At 45.4% G+C, this 17,194-nt stretch overlaps 1 protein-coding gene across 1 annotated transcript in view; it reads left to right on the top strand.

Moving 5' to 3' along the window:
• The window catches only part of LOC125319331 (CBP80/20-dependent translation initiation factor-like), a 516,903-nt gene that overhangs the window by 129,880 nt on the left and 369,829 nt on the right, over nt 1–17,194 (top strand). The window contains exon 6 of the mRNA XM_048290438.1: nt 2,418–2,493. Coding sequence (XP_048146395.1) covers nt 2,418–2,493 — 76 coding nt within the window. The remainder of the gene's footprint in view (nt 1–2,417; nt 2,494–17,194) is intronic.

Consider the following 17,194-nt stretch of genomic DNA (forward strand, 5'->3'; position numbering starts at 1 on the left):
CCCTGGGAGCAAAGGGTCTTCCTCATCTTCATCTTTAGGACTATCTCTGGGAGCATCTCTAGGAACTGAGGTTTTCTCCTTTCCCATTTGGAGCAAAAGTCCTCATTGCTTCCATCTCTCCCTGTTCAAACTTCTCATGAAATTACGGCTGTGTCAGCATCTGCCTATCTCAGCGCAGGTGCTTTTGCTCACAAGTACAAGTTGAACACTCCACCCCCCATATCTTCATGAAATTACAACAGGATACTCTGATATATCATAGCTTCACAACAGAATTTCAGCTTTAAGCATGTCCTCTCTCTCTTCCCTCAGGTTTTCAGCTCTTCACAGCAATAAAAGGGTTAATTTCACCTAGGCCTTGCAGCTGGAATGTGGCTTATCGCTGTCGGTCACATGACCTCTGCCGGACAGCAGGCAGCTTTAGCTGAAATCTTGGCCTTGGCCGCAGTGGAGAGGGGGGAAGCCGAGCTGCTCTGGCTGCCCACAGCCCTGCTGGCGGGGGTTCCATGGGTGGAACAGGGCCCATCGGCTCCAGGATGGCTGTGGCCCAGCCTGGCCTGGCCTGAGCAGGGCCTGGGCTGGGCCCACTGGCCCCCGCACGGGGCCCGCAGCCACCTGTCCCAGCACCGGAAACGAGACAGAGCTGGGGGGGGGGGGGGGGGGGGTTTGTCTATTCTTAAGTGTGCATTACAGAGGTGGTCACAATTTTAAGTGGCTTAAAGAATTGTCCATATTCAAACTGGTCAGCTGATAGGTTCTATCAGGTCATGGGCGAAGCTGCAAGCACTCCTTTGCGAGAACATCACTTCCAAGACTATGCTAGCTAACCCATGGCATAGTTCAAAAAACCTTTTGTAGCTGATATTTTCTCTTCATTCCAGATATCTCCCAAGCCCATGTATTACTTTAGTTTTTTCTGTACTCTAAGAAATTTCTCTAACACCTCTTTGAAACATGACTGCCAATGCTGCCTGCGGTCCTGTAGTTCCGGCTCAGATGTGCATGCTGTCTCTAGAGGAAAGCTACCTTCATCCTCCTAATCCCTGTATCCTCATCCCCTGCCTTTATGCCACAGTCCGGCATCAGACATTCAACCTGGGACAGTCTCCAACCTTTTTAGACAACCTTTTCCTACAATATGGTTGCACATTCTGTACCTGCAACTGATTTTACTTGTCCCCAGATGTTTTACTTGATTTTTATAATATATAAAAATATATATACAAATATTTATTTACATATATATACATTCTATATTTTTCCCTTTGTAAATTAAAGTCACTATTTCATCTATGAGGGAAAGTCAATTGTTGAACACCTCTGATTTCCCATAAATCATAGAATCACAGAATGGTTTGGGTTGGAAGGGGCCTTCAAGACCATCTTGTTCCAACCCCCCTGTTATGGGGAGGGACACCTTCCACTACATCAGGTTGTAATTAGGGTGTTAATTAAATTAATTTTTTCCCTTCAGCTTGCTACTTTTTCAGCTTAGTACTTCAGCACATGCCATTTTTCTGTTTTTTCCCCCATTTGCTGTAATTCCACCAAAATATGTTGTTCTCTGACTTCCAGGCACTGATTACCTGTGTCTGCTGCTATCAAAGTTTCTGTTTAATATGTTATTTAACAAGATATTGATCAAAAAATACATTATCATTCTTGCATAATAAAAAAGATTGCCTCAATTGTTTATAAATGCAGAAGTATGATATTTATTGACCATTTTTTCTTCTTCTGTATTGTTACAAACTCTCTGCATCCAGTTAGTAATTATCTTTGGAATGGTTTTGTTCCTTTCTTGATACAAAAAAGTCCTTTACCTGCCAGCTTTGTGTTCGGTCTGTGAGTGCTTGGCTTCTCACTCCAATTATTTTTACTTTCAAATTGTATGTTTGTGTTTATACTGATTGCTGTTTGCTGTCTGAGATGTATGTTTGTGCTTGTTTACCAACGCCTTTCTCAGACATGGAACTGGAGCTCCTGTGGAAGACCAGCAAATGAGAAGTGCTTCAAAGGAAACATTTTTCATTACTTTTTGTGTTCTTTTTTTTTTTTTTTTTTTTTGTCCAGATGGGCTGTGCTTTCGGTTTTCCTTGAACTGGGAATCGAATCACCCAACGCCACTGCTCAGGATTGCCTTTGGTTTTCTCACTGCTGCTATTACCAAAAACCATTTGAATGCTGTGGCAGGTGGTACAGGTGCAGGACTGAGAAAAGCATTTAATTTTGTATTAACGGCTTTGTGCCTTCGTGGGAGTGTTTTGAAGGCACAGCATACTCGCTTCAGAAAGCCTCTTTGTTTTCATGAGGGTCTTTTGCAGTAAGAAGCAATCTTCCCCATGTGCCATAATAGAAAATTAGCTTTGGCTCCAGTGAGGTTTCACGTGGTTTTGTTTGTTTTCTTCTTGCCACAGGCTTGGAAAAGGGAAATTCGAAGATGGTGATAGCATCAACTTGAATGACATAGAGAAAGTCCTTCCAGTGTGGCAGGTAGGTGATGAGGACATCTCCTGCCCATGCTATGGTGGAGACCAGCAGTTCCTTCCCTGCCTTACCTATCCTTACAAAACCCTTCCCAGAAGTGGGAAAACTGCTGGGTTGGATGTGCCAAGCTATGGTCCTTTGGGGTTTATGATGGAGAATTATGCCTGTGGTTTCAGCAAGGCTTGCAATGACCCTTGATGCTGGGTGAGGGCAGTTATCATGTAGATTTCATTGGGAGGTGAAATATTGAGGACAGTATATATACATGCATACATATATATAGGTATATGTACACAAAGCTCATATATTTTAGGAAAGGAGATTTTGAAAAGCATCAACCCTCCTGACAGCTCCAAAATAAATTGCTGCCAGGAAGCCAGCAGTGATGGTGTGCTGACTCGGGTGTTTCCCCTATGCAGTGTACGTATGTTTGTATGCAGTGGTCATCCACTTGCATGTTTTCTCCAGCCTGTTCCTTCTCCAGATCTCTCTATACAGCCCAGTTTCAGTAGTTCTGGTTAAATGACCTTTAATGTTTGGATGTTGGGAAATAGCAGAATGAGACCCTCAGTTAAAAAGTCTAATTGAATAAGTCAATTTGTCAGCATCATATAATTTTTCACTTTCCAGAGCCCTAGTCCTCAATGGATCTGAGTGTCCTGGGCTGGGCAAGTTTCTGAGGATGCTCAGCATGTTTTTGCTGAAGTCTCCTCTTTGCCTTCAGAGGGAAGGGTGGAGACATCTCATGTGCTGTGGTAGTGTTACCCTTTCCAGTGCTGAGCAAAAAGCTCGTTGGGCTTCTTGCTCATGCATCATGTGAGAAAAAGCTTTGCTCATCCTGAAAAACATGGGATGATCTGCCTTATTGTTTCTTTTGGGTGAGCTAGCTGGCACTAAATACACAAATCAGTGGAAGGAGTGGAGAAGTGCTGCTAACTTTGCCAGGAAGCCTGCAGCTGCTTCCTGCTCAGTCTCTTCCATGCTTGATATGTCTGGACTTTAGGTCACAGGAAGAAAACATCAGGTTCAGCTGATACAGACCCCAGTAATTCTGCAAAATAAGGTGATTTTCCCTGAGGAATAATTGGAAATGAGAAATCAAACCATCTTTGATGAAAGGTGTCAGCAATTGAATCATGGACCCAGACCGGCAGGGAATCTGAATCGTTTATTCAAAGGAATGAGCTGGTTTTATATACTTTTCTAAGGAACAATATTTCTTTATATGGTAGTCTTTACTATGTGACCTATCCCGTGTTGCCACATCAGCAACACACTTCCTTCTATAGGATGATCACTCGCTGTTTACCCATCCGTCAGCTCTCGGCAGGCTCCTCTCTGTAGGGGTCTGCGGTGTGACACCTCCTCCCCCCAGGGTCCGGTGGAGACAAGCCTCTATGTGCCATCATGTGCTCCTTTGTGCTGCCATGTGCCTCTGCAGGCAGGTTTTACAGCTCACAACCCAATTGTCTCTTAAAATTCCCCATAAAAGGAACTTATTTTCTTCTCTAGAGTTTAACTTTCAGTCAAAAAGTATTAAATAAGCCAGACCCTCCTAGTCTGGTTATCACCTGATTGTGTCCTAACACCAAGTTGTCATCTTATCTTGTCCTAACACTGATGCCTTGAAGTGACTACTTGAAAACAGAGGCTAGACGAGATTAAGAGAATAAAAGCAGTATTTATTTGAAGAGCCTTCAAAGGTACACCTTGGACAGTCAAGAGGCTACACCCAAGATGGACCCTGGGTCACAGGTTTTTCACACTTTTATAAGTTTGGTTCATTTGCATATAAGGGTTAATTCTCCAATTACAATCTCAGGCAATGAAGTAATTACCCCCAGTTCCCCCCCCCCCCCCCCCCCCCCCCTCGGTTCAAAGGCTTTAGTTTACATATTTTGGGGCCTGGGACAACAAGGTGTGCTTGAAGTGCAAACCTAGAGAGGGTTTGTTATGTCTAACCAGAATGAGGGAACAGTAGCTAACAGGCTATATGAAGTTTCAGAGTTATATACTAAGCAGTACAGGATCTGAAAAATATAAAAGTTAAAACCTAAGGCATCAACACCAGGTTGAGTCCATTGACTCCAGTGAATTAATTCCAACATATAGCTTGATATCTAGATTAATTGCTATTGTGGCATCTCTAAGGTGGAAAACCTAGTGGGAATGCTGGATTTGGTGTTTTGTTTGTGCTTCTGGGCAGACTCGTGCAATGCTGCATTATTTTGGAGACACTCTTACCTAGGCATGTACAGTCATATGTGCATGTGGGAACTAGGAGCTGGGTAGTTCTGCATAAGGATTTATCTTGTTTGGCATTGACAAGTGAAATACTTGTGGACAGCTGGTTTAATCCTGACATATCATTAACTGGATTTGGATGCAATTGTGAAATGCCAACAATGATTCTGTTGGCCTTTATCCCTTGTTTTAAATGGCTCTGTGGAGCAGTGTGTGGGGGCATAAGGGAAAATATTTGCGTGAGCCTATGGAAGAAAAATCCACCTTCTATGGGGCTGTCCCACACTGTGGTTATTTTTGTGTCATATCCTGAAGAAGAGGCTTTTCAGGTTGGAGATACATAAACTCTTGTTCTGTCTCTGTTTAAGAACTCAGGGGTTGCTTACAGCAGCTGTACATGGACGGAGGGGTCAATCTGAGCATCCTCCAGTGCCACTGGGGTGGTCAGAGCACCCTCCAAGCACCACTGGGGTGGTCCAAGCATCCTCCAGCATGACTGGGTCAGTCCAAGCATCCTTCAACATGACTCAGCTGAAAATGTTTTGCTGTTGAGTGTGCTTCAGCAGCTATAGTAGGGTTAAGAGTACCATGTTTGAGAGATGTGGTGAGTCTTACTTGCAGGCTGCTTTGGAAATTTGGGTTTCATTTGATGATAAGGTATTATAGGACATGAATCAAGAATAATTTGTAGTGTACATCCAGATCTGTATGTGTATCTCTACAGAGAGATACAGTGACACCCCTAATGGGTTAAGCAGAATATTCTGGATATCTGGATGTTAATATATATACATGAGTTTTGCTGCTGGAATCTATCAATAGTATTTTAACAAAATATTCCAAGGAAAGCCTATAACTATTTGGCAATTAAAAGGTGAAAAAATAAACAAAACCCAAAACAACTTCCCCTAAAATCCTCTTATTTTGTTTGGAAATTGCAGGATGGATTCATCTGCTCCTCAGAGATGCTCTTACACCATGGCACACTGCCATCTTGTGAACGCGCACAGGCAGGCAAATCTGTCTCCACTTTGGCAGTGGGCGCAACTCCTTTTCCACAACTGGTATTTTGAAGCTTTCTCCTGCCCCATCTTTTCAAAGCTCATCTGAGGTGCTTGTTCTTACTGTTAAATAGGCTTTGTTTTGAAAGCTTCATGGCTAGGAGCTCATGCGGTCATTGCTTTGGCTCAGCTCATTAGCTGTAACCTTTTCATCTCTCCTTACTCATAAGAGTCTGTAGTTGGATTTGGGCAGTAATTCACCTAAGTGCTGCCAAAAAATGACTTTGGAAGAAAAGAATCTTTTGAAGATCAGTATTGCCCATTCATAAGATCTTTTTATTGCACTCCAGGGAGGATCAGTTATCTGCTGCATTTGAGACATGCAGCTCAGATGCAGAGCTGGTCTCCATCACCCTCTCCATTTTCGTCTCAGCTGGTTTGTTGGAGGAGACCACATAACCATCTTGGGATCATGAAGACATCACAGGGAGGGCTGAGTCAGTGCATTTTTCTTTTTCTCCCTTCGGCAAATGCTTGGAAAGACTTTCATGCTTGGATGTGTCACAGCCAAATGTCCCGGTCCTAGATAGAGTCTTCAGACTGCGAGCGCTTGGCAAACTCTACACTTACCAGAGAAAACAACCCAGGGGGTCATGTCCTACAAGATACTCCCCCTCCTCCCTGTGAAGCTGCTGTAGCTCACAAAGGATACAGGAGGCTGCATGTCATGGGGACATGCTGTAAATGCTGCTAGAAAATGAGCAGAGAGTTTTGGGACATATCTCAAGTGTTTTGTAGACTGGCATCTTGCATTTTTTGGCTTTCAGTTTGTTGGACTTGTTCCTCCAGGATGGGCTTGCCCTCCTCTGAACAGTGTGGTTGTGCCTTTGCTGGCCAGCTGCTCCTTGTCTTGTGTTATATGGCATTTTCCAAATGCTGGGCTTTACTGGTGCTATGGGATAAACTTGGAAGACGGCATTGATATAATTTGGTTTGGCGTCTTAATTGCCTTGCAGCTCGCATCCTTCCGTTTCCTTACTGATTTTTGACCCTTTTTGTCATATGCTTGGAGTTATAATAAACTGCTTGTTTCTCTTCAGGCTACACTTGTCATCCAGCTTCCTTGTTGGATGAAAAACAAGGGAGCAGCTCCTCAGGAGAAAAGCAGACTCTCTAATTGTTCACGTTCCTCTTAGCACCACTGTGTTCTTGACTTTGTCCAAACAGGCTTAGAAGTGCGGGGATTCTTGACTGTGCTGGGATCTCACCTGAATTTAGGCACCTACCAGGCATTGGAACCCTCCCTCATTGACAAGTATTTTCAAGTCAGACATTACAGTTCAGTGTGGAGATCATGTGAGTAAAGGCAGGACCTCTGTGTGGGCTGGTCATTCAAATTTCTTGCCCTAGGAGAGGCATGGACACATTGGGACATGATTTGTTGCATCTCAGTGTAGAGATCCAGAGAAGGCTGAATGATTCCTATCTGAAGATACCCATGTCCTTTCCCTGTCAGCTCTGCAAGGAGCCCAGAGGGACCAGCTCGCATGTGGACTTAGTCAGATATGGTAGGTTCTTTAAGAGTGATGAAGTCAACCCATGTGTCCAGGGGGAGAAGGGTGGATCCCCTCTGCTGTCACTCTGAATATGAGGGGGGAGGGGGGATCAGTGTCCAGCACTGGTGTGAGGGCTTGCTCCTGGACCCTACAGATCACTGACCCTTCCAGGGTGGTAGTGGCAGGGGGACGGATCTCTTTGGAGCTCAGGAACAGCTCTTTGATGGGGTAGTGTTATTTACTATCACCATACAGAGTCCTCATCCTCTCCACATCCTCTCTTGCCCACTCTTTCTGCACTGCAAGGTTGGGCAGTTGTCATTTTAGCCAGCTTGTTAGGCAGCCCAGATCCTTCCTCTTTCAGTCTTGCCCATAACGTGGCCCTCTCTCAGTAGTCTGTTTTGCACCCATGAAGCTGGGATGGGCTCATCCCTTTGTCTGGCATCCCCTCTGTCCAGGTTTAGGAATGGTATTCCCCAATTTAGTACTCCCACTAAAAAGAAAACCATGAGCCACTCCCCTCCCCCCTCCAGTGAGAGACACAAAAGGCAGAGATAGTGGGTTGAGATAAGAACAGTTAACTTCCCCCTCCTGAAATGCTTTTCTTGACCCCAAGCCATGCCCCTCTTCTGGAAGGGAGAGTTCCTTACTTCCACCCCGGTAATGAGATTGTATAGAACAACAACCTAGACACACCCACATGGCTCCAGGGTCTGCCCCCTCACGGCTTGTGTGAAAAAATTAACTCTGTCCTAGCCAAAACTGGGACATTACCTACCCCTTTTTCTTTACCATCTACATCAAGCCCAAATCCTATCCTACACCTTCCAACTATAAATATATATATATATATAGAGATATATATAGATAGATATTTATATATTTATACACACACAAGCATGGGTGTAATTTCCATAGTCAACGGCCATTCCTCCAAGATGCCTGTTGAGTTCATTTAGTCCATGACTATGGGTTCTATCCATCCTAGATGTCTTCCAGGGCAGGGGGGCTGGCGTGCTGTCAGATGGTTGCAAGCTGCATCAAGAGCTCATGACTGCTGTATCTGGAGCAGTCCATCCTCATTGTCCATGGTAGTTCTGGCATACAGTGGTAGTGTCATTCAGCAACCAATATCATACAATTCAACATTACAGACTGTTCTCACCAAAAAAATCAAATCCTCCTGAGGTATACATCATGTTTCCCTGTCCCTCTGCATTACTCACCAAGTGCACCCAGCTCCTTGAGCAAAAGCAATCCCATGGATGGCTTTGCCTTTGCTTGAGGCAGGATTAATCCAAACTGTCTTCCCTAATACATTCCTTATTGTCTTGGTTTGAAAGACAGGTGTCTGCCAAGGAAGGTAGGAGCCTCCCTTGAAATGAAAAATGCAACCCCCCTTCCCTCCGAGTTATTATAACTTTGAAATCAAGGGGCTTTTAGGCAAAGTTGTGGAAAATAGGAATAACAGTTCTTTACTATTATATATCTATATGTGTATAACCAGTCAAACAAACAACAATAACTATGGCAGTAACAGCAAACAATCACAAACCCAGTCCCAGCCTTCTCCGCTGTCAGGCCCTTCCCCCTTGGGTGCAGTTACTGTCGCAGCCGGCAGGGGTGCTGGCGGCTCCCGGTGAGCAGGGCAGGTGCGATGGTTCCCCTGAGGCTGCAGGGAGCACACAGCACTGGTGGCCTGGGATCCTGGGAAGGGATGGAACAAAAAAGCTTCACAAACCCCTGGGCAGCTGATCCCCGTGTCCAGCCGGACCCTCGGGAACAGCAGGCTGGAATGGCAGGCTGGAACGGCAGGGACGAGCACAAATCCCTGGTGGCAGACGAGATGTATCCAAACGGGGAACCCCCCCCCCCTCGGAGTTCTGGGCAGGTCAAGCAGGGCTACAACGTAGCAAAGGCTCGAAGAAACGGCGGGGCAGGGCGGCCATGGCCCGGCTCCCAGCGGGGCGGGGAAGGCGGCTTTGGGATCCCAGGGCTTCTCCAGCAGAAGGAAAAGCAGCCAAAGAAAGCAGCCTCCCTCTCTGTCCAAATGCTGAAGACCGACATCCCACACACCCAGGTGAAACAAAAGGAGCAGCCAGGTCTTTTGTTTTTCTTAAGCCACCAGCAATTTGTCCCCCTAGCAACATGTATGGGGAAAATTCCTTTAACAGGAAAAAAAAAAAACAGGAGAGCTCCTAAAACCCCAACACTTATATGCACCATGGGGACTTTATTCCCTTCTAAGGTACATGCAGGTTTTGATTGGGCAGGGTCAGCTTGATTGGTAGAGACTCGGGTGTTAACTAAGCAGGTGGCCTTTGCTAAATGTAGATCCCAATGTTTGAAGTTCCTACCTCCCATTGCCTCTGCTGTGATTTTTAGCAGTCCATTGTACCATTCAATTTTTCCAGAGGCTGGTGCATGATAGGGAATATAAGGGTATTTTTGAAATGAGTCCTGTTTCTGACTCAGTTCTTTCTGGGGTCCCGTGTTTCCACAGAAATTGTTTTTCAAGCCCCAAGATAGTGTTCTGGGCAGTGGTGTGAGGCACAGGGTACATCTCCATCCATCCAGTGGTTGTTTCCACCATTGTAAGCATGTAATGCTTGCCTTGGCGGGTTTGCGGGAGTGTGATGTAATCGATCTGCCAGGCCTCCCCATATTTATCCTTTGACCATCGTCCCCCATACCACAGAGGCTTTACCAGCTTGGCCTGCTTGATTGAAGTGCATGTTTCACAGTTATGGATAACCTGGGAGATACTGTCCATACTTAAGTCCACCCCTTGATCACAAGCCCATCTGTATGTTGCATCTCTTCCCTGATGACCTGAGGCGCCATGGACCCACCAAGTGAGAAATAATTCACCCTTATCTTGGCAGTCCAGATCTACCTGACACACTTTAATCTTGGCAGTCCGATCCACCTGTCCATTGTTGTGATGTTCTTCAGTAGCCCGACTGTTGGGTACATGTGCATCTACATGATGTGCTTTTACAGCCAACTTCTCTACCCAGGTAGCAATGTCGTGCCACAGTGATGCCTTTTCCTGGTCTTAAAATCAAGAGTCAAACATAGCTAGAAGGGGAAAAGGGATTTTGCCTTGGTATTTTAAGGATCCTTAGGTGCACATGTCCAGGTCAAATGCACTGAAATGCACACCGCAGTGCACACCCCCAAAAGATCGGGTATAACATTATAGGTCTTACTAATTAGCATATCTATCAAAGATTCCCCGATGAGAGGCTCAAGTGAGCCCCCCTCCCCAAGGAGCCTTCCCCTGCATGGTTCTATCTTAGTTTACAGAATGTGTTCTGGAGAGGACCTTGGGGTCTGGGGCACACTGATCCCTGACTACGAAGCTTCTAAAATGTTTAGTCTCTCAGCTTGACAAACAAGTCCAAGAATGTAGGCAAAAGGCACTAAGAATACAGAAGTTGTAAAAAAGGTATAACAGGGGTATAAAAGAAAAGGCAAAAACTTCATGGCATCATTTCCCCCCTTTTAGAGACTAACAAAACTCTACTTTGTCTAGTCTCTACTCTACTCTATTCTTTACCCGCAGAACCGGTTTACACAACTGGCTGCTCCACAATCTATTACACAGATAATAGCTACAATCGCAGCTATTATGAATATTTCTTTTACCCAGGCCTAGTTTGGTAACCATGAGGTGAGGGTATCACAAATATGATCAAAATTTAAGATGTTATTTCTAGAAGCTACTTCATGTAGAATTTGAGTTCCTTTCTAAATTTCATCCAAATCTTTCTTAATTCTCCCATTTTGGTCCACATAAGAACAACAGGTGGTATTGACAAAATCACAGTTCAGCAGCCCAGATGGATTTACCTCTGTTATGCCAACTGGTCTTTTTCCATGAGTCCAGCCACCCCTGTAGAGCATTTGCCACCATCCACAAGTCAGTGTACAGGTAGAGCACTGGCCATTTCTCTTGTTTAGCGTTATCTAAAGCCAGCTGGACAGCTTTCATCTCTGCAACATGATTTGATCCACCTTGTCCCTCAATAGCTTCTGTGACTCACCTCGTAGGACACCATACAGAAACTTTCCATTTTCTATGTATAGCTATGATACAGCAGGAACTCAGTGAAGAAAGCGTATCACTTTTCATTTTCTGGTAGCTGATTACATGGTTGGGCCTCCTCAACATGTCACCTGTTCCTCCTCCTCTTCTGATGATCGTCTGAAATTCTCAACTTCAGGCCAGTTTGTGGTGACTTCCAAGATCCCAGGGCGATTGGGGTTTCCTATTCAAGCTCACTGTATGATCCAAGCTATCCACTTACTCTACCTAGCATCAGTGGCATGATGCATGGAAGGGACTTTCCCTTTGAACATCCATCCCAGCACTGGCAGTCAGGGTGCCAGGAGTAGCTGTACTTCAGTGCCAATCACTTGTGAAGCAACTCAAACCCCTTCATAAACTGCCAGCGTTTCCCTTTCAGTTGAGGTGTAACAGGCCTCGGATCCTTTTTATCCCCGACTTCAGAACCCCAGGGGTCATCCTCAAGTCTCCCCAGGTACTTTTTGCCAGAGACTCCAGGAAGGACCATTCTCCCCAGCTGTGGTGTAGAGCACATTTTTTACATCTTGTCCTGTCCTGACTGGCCCAAGGGCTACTGCATGAACATTCACCTGTTTAATCTGTTCAAAAGCTTGTTGTTTTTTGGGTCCTGTCAGAGACTGAAATACTATAGTTTATGACAAACATTTTCATGAAGGACTTTTAAAACTGTATTACAAAAGCTGCTGAGAAGACCAACACACCCTGAATGGGGCTTTGAGAGGCCCTACACACAGCTCACTGATGAAGATAAGATAAAGTGACTCAGGTCTGGGCTGGGGGAGAAAGAGACATTCAGAGGGATCAAGCTTAGCACCTTTGGGGTGGAGGCCACAGCCCCAGGGCTATCAGCTGCTAGGCTCGAACAGACCCTTGAACCAAAGGGTGGGGGGAGAGATGCTTTGGGTGTGTGTTGGAAAAGCCTCTGGTCAGAGGCACAATGAACACCCATCCTCCGCTGTGCAGAGAAGCCCAGCTGAGGGGCCCTTCACCCGGGGAAAAAGCTGCATCCATGTGAAGGACAGCAGAGGGGGTGTCATGGCCCATCAAAGGTCCCCCCCAAGGGGTCCCTAGACCCTGCACCAGAGATGATGCAACAAATCCTCAGTGTTGCAAGGGACAGTGTCAAACTGACCTCCTGCAAGGGAGGCACGTGGGTGTTCCCACCTGGCCCAAAGCATATATTAATCTACTGGATTCTATACTCTTCTGCCTGTGGCGGCGTGTGGTGGCCTGGCGCAGCTTGGCTGAGGCAGCGGGGGACCCTCACCACCAGAAGACCAGATGGAGGGGAGCAGCAAGACATCATTGGGACCCTCAGAAGGATGATATGCTTCCACCTAGCCCCTGTCACTTCTCTCCCTGTTCCCCCACCTCCTCACACTTACTTTCTCTCTCTTTCTTTCTTTCTTTCTTTCTCCTTGCCTCTTTCACTATTAAATAAAATATATTGTAGCAGGCTTGGTTTGTAACCGGGCGGAAACACCAATTTAGTGTAGTGGTTTGGTCCAAAATACTCATTACTGTTTACCTTCTGTGAGATAAGAATTAGGAGAAATGCAAAGCAGGCACCAAACTTGAAAGAATATAAAGAAGTTTATTAACAGACCTAAAAGAAGAGAGAAAAAAAATCATACCACACCTTCAGAACTCTTCTCCTCCCCCCCCACCTGTCTCCCTTCTCCCACTGACAATGTAGAAAGACAACCCTTAAGATGTCCAGTCTGTTTACCACTTCCATAATAGCCTTGTTCAGTCCATTTAGGAAGAGGAGTCTCTCTGCTTGCATGCGAGTCCCTTCCCATGACTTGCAGCTTTTCCCACAACTGCTTTTGAGGGTCCACTCTTGAATTACTGGGGTATAAATTTAAGGTTGAGTCATTCAGAAACAAAAGTTCTCTTCACCCATCTCTGGGAGCATTTCATCTCTAAGAACAGAGGCCCTCCTCCTTCCCTGGGAGCAAAGGGTCTTCCTCATCTTCATCTCTAGGACTATCTCTGGGAGCATCTCTAGGAACTGAGGTTTTCTCCTTTTCCATTTGGAGCAAAAGTCCTCATTGCTTCCATCTCTCCCTGTTCAAACTTCTCATGAAATTACAGCTGCTTCAGCATCTGCCTATCTCAGCGCAGGTGCTTTTGCTCACAAGTACAAGCTGAACGCTCCACCCCCCATGCCTTCATGAAATTACAACGGGATACTCTGATGCATTATAGCTTTACAACAGATTTTCATATTTAAGCATCTCCTCTTTCTTCTCCCTCAGGTTTTCAGCTCTTCATAGCACTAAAAGAGTTAATCTCACCTCGGCCTTGCAGCTGGAATGAAGCTTATCGCTGCTGGTCACATGATCTTTTGCCGGACAGCAGGGCAGCTTTAGCTGAATCTTGGCCTCACTGGAGAAGGGGAGCCGAGCCACTCCGGCTGCCCACAGCCCTGCTGTGGGGGGAGTTCTGCGGGTGGAACAGGGCCCATCGGCTCCAGGATGGCCACGGCCCGGCCCGGCCTGGCCCGCGCAGGGTCTGGGCCGGGCCCACTGGTCCCCGCACAGGGCCCCGCAGCCACCTGTCCCAGCACCAGAAACGAGACAGAGACTCTGCCTCGGGGTTTTCTATTCTTAAGTGTGGATCACAGAGGCGGTCGCAACTTTAAGTGGCTTAAAGAATTGTCCATATTCAAACTGGCAATCTGATAGGTCCTGTCAAGTCACAGAGGAAGCTGTTAGCACCCCTTTGCAAGAACATCACTTCGGGGACTATGCTAGCTAACCCATGACACATATCAAGTTTTTGGTGCCAACATCTAACCTCATTTTGTTTTAATCTCATTTTTTGATATATTTTGAACCTTCTATGTTCTTTCCATTTGTACCGGTTTGGCCAAATTTAGAAATATATCCTCTGAGAGAAGGCACAACCACCCCTCCCCCACCAGATTCGGGAAAAATAAATTTTCCTCAAAGGAAAGTGAAGGAGATTAAACTATTTATTTAACAAACACATGGGAAAGGAAAATAATGTTAAATGGTAAAATCTTTCGCTGTGGAGGAAAAACCTGGGAAAGCGTTAGAGTCCTCCCTTTGGTCTCCTCGGAGCTGGGGCTTGGCCCATAGCCAGGCCCTCTGTGCCCGGTGGAAAGTCCTCCCGATGTGCTCTGATGTTACAGCAATCAAGCAGTCCAGTAGCAAAGGGAGAAAATCTGAAATTCCAGAGAAGGAAAAATTCAACTCTCAGTCTCTCTCCGGAGAACAAAGCAGCTGAACCACTGGCCAAAAAAACTGTTCTGGGCGCAGCAAGCCGGGTGCTTCCTCGCTCCCCTGCCGCAGTGGGGAAAACCAATTGCTATCTCTGTGTGACCTTGAACAAGCTGCAAACTGCTTTGCAAAAGTTTTGCTCAGTTTTTTCCTTCCCCCTCTCAGGCTCAGTTTAAAGGCATAGAAAGGCACAGGAATTAATTTCTGGGCATAGGCAGCGATATGGGATACACATCATAAGGTCACCCCAAGACACCGGTTTATACACAGACACTTAATTTTCTTTGCTCTTCTGGGTTTAGACCTGATTGCCAAAGGACCCCACTTTAAATTGTTGTTCTTCCATATCACATGATAGATATGGTTTACAATCTGAGTGTTCTGGAATATGCATTCTCCAAAAACCCACAGCACCTAGGAAACCCTGTGTTTTCTTCTTGCTGGTCAGTGGGGACATAGCTGCTATTTTGTTGACCAGGTCCATTGGAATCTGACAATGTCTTGCTATTGCTTTCAGGAGGATCTGAATTATTGTCTCTGCTTTCTCCAAAACATTCTCTGCTGTGTTGCCCCACACGATGATGTCATCAATGTATTGCAAGTGTTCTGAAGCCTCACCCTTTTCCAGTGCAGTCTGCATCAGTTCATGGCAAATCATGGGGCTGTTTCCACCCCTGGGGCAGTCAATTCCAGGTATGCTGGATGCCCCTCCAAGTGAAAAAAAACTGTGACCTGTACTCTGCTGCTAAAGGAATGGAGAAAAATGCATTAGCAATGTCAACAGTAGTACCAGTTAGCTGCCTTGGACACCAGTTCATTCTTGAATTCCAGCATGTCTGGCACAGCAGCACTCAGTAGTGGTCTGACTTTGTTCAGGCCATGATAGTCTACTGTCAGCCTCCACTCTCCACTGGACTTATGCACAGGCCATATAGGACTATGAAAGGGTGAGGGAGTCTATCACAGTGTCCTGCAGTGGTAGGGAGGAGGAGAGAGATCCAGCAGGCAGGAATTGTACAGCAAGATTGATTTATTTAATTATTTTACAAACTCTTTTATAGACTTTTTTCTTCATAGTCTAATTGGTCAAAGGATCAGCCACCCCTTGGGGCGATTGGCTAAAATCCTAAAACATCCATTGTCAAAATATTTTTCTACTGTACCATAAACAAAGCTTTGCAAGGTCACAGGTGTTCATAGTTATAGAAGTCTGCTAATATCTTCTGTGAGAGAGAAAAATATCTCACGGGACTGGAAAGAAGCAAGAGAAATTCTTGCTAGCTGCATATTTGTATCCACAGGAGTCTTGCTGACCACTCCATGGCTCTCCAGTTCACGAATCATTTATATGGACAGTGGTCACAGTGTCCTGGTTGATGCAGTATTTTTGATGGTGCACTGTTATTACTGTATCCTGCAGCCATACGGAGGAGAGGAGAGAAGATCCAACAGGCAGGAATTGTGCAGCAAGATTGATTGATTTAATTATTTTACAAACTCTTTTATAGACTTTTTTCTCCATAGTCTAATTGGACCAAGGATCAGCCACCCCCTGGGTGGATTGGCTAGAAATCCTAAACATCCATTGTCAAAATATTTTTCTACTGTACCATAAACATAGTTCTACAAGGTCACAGGTGTTCATAGTTTATAGAACTTCTGCTAATTTCTTCATGAGAGAGAAAAGTATCCCACAGCTTAGAAAGCAGCAGGAAAATTCCTTGCTAACAGCATTTGTGTATCCACACACTGTTGTGATAGCAATTGGTACCTGTTTGTTGCAGAATGGTTAGAGGATCAGGGACATGGATTATTGATAAAGGGAACAAATCAATAACAGAACTGTACAAAGAAAAAGCCTGCAAGCAAAGGCCTGCATGAGAAACAGGCCTGGGAACAAAAAGGGAGTTTTTAGGAGGTACAGTGCTGTTCTGATAAAGATGTGCTGACCATGAGAAGGGAGGAGAAACTTTGATCTCTCAAGACAAAACATAAAGCTTGCCAAATGTAGTCTTTTATCTAACCCAATTATGTAGAAGTAAGAATGCGCTTTTGTAAGTTTAAACTAATTAAAGAACTGATAAGCTTGTATTCAATACTATATAAGTGCCTCTGTATTGCTAATAAACGAAGCTTGCATTACCTATCACATTGATTGTCTGCATGGCTTCCCCCACCCGAAAGTCAGCATTTTGGCGCCTGAGCAGAGACTGGGATTTCGTTTTCTTGACTAGGGTGGGAGACCGACGTGGCACCGATAGCAGCAATCGGGGGGCAAAAGATCAGCAGCTGCAGGCAAGCGTCTGATCCGTGCCTGGACTGACCTGACACAGGGGTCCGCCGTATCGGCTGACAAGGGCAAACCTGGGAAAAGGCTGCACAAATCCTGTCGACAGGGATTGCGGTAAGACGCAGATGCGGTTGGACGCAGATTTAGAAACAGAGGTGACCCTTGATTTATTTTTACGCTTTTTAGAAAAGCGGGGAGTTAAGAAGTAAACCTTTGTAAGGAACTAGCTGATCCAAGATCGTTCAAAAAGAAAGCTAAAGAAGCAAAAGCTGTTG

Source organism: Corvus hawaiiensis, chromosome W (genome assembly GCF_020740725.1).
Source record: "Corvus hawaiiensis isolate bCorHaw1 chromosome W, bCorHaw1.pri.cur, whole genome shotgun sequence".
NCBI classification, from domain to species: Eukaryota; Metazoa; Chordata; class Aves; order Passeriformes; family Corvidae; genus Corvus; species Corvus hawaiiensis.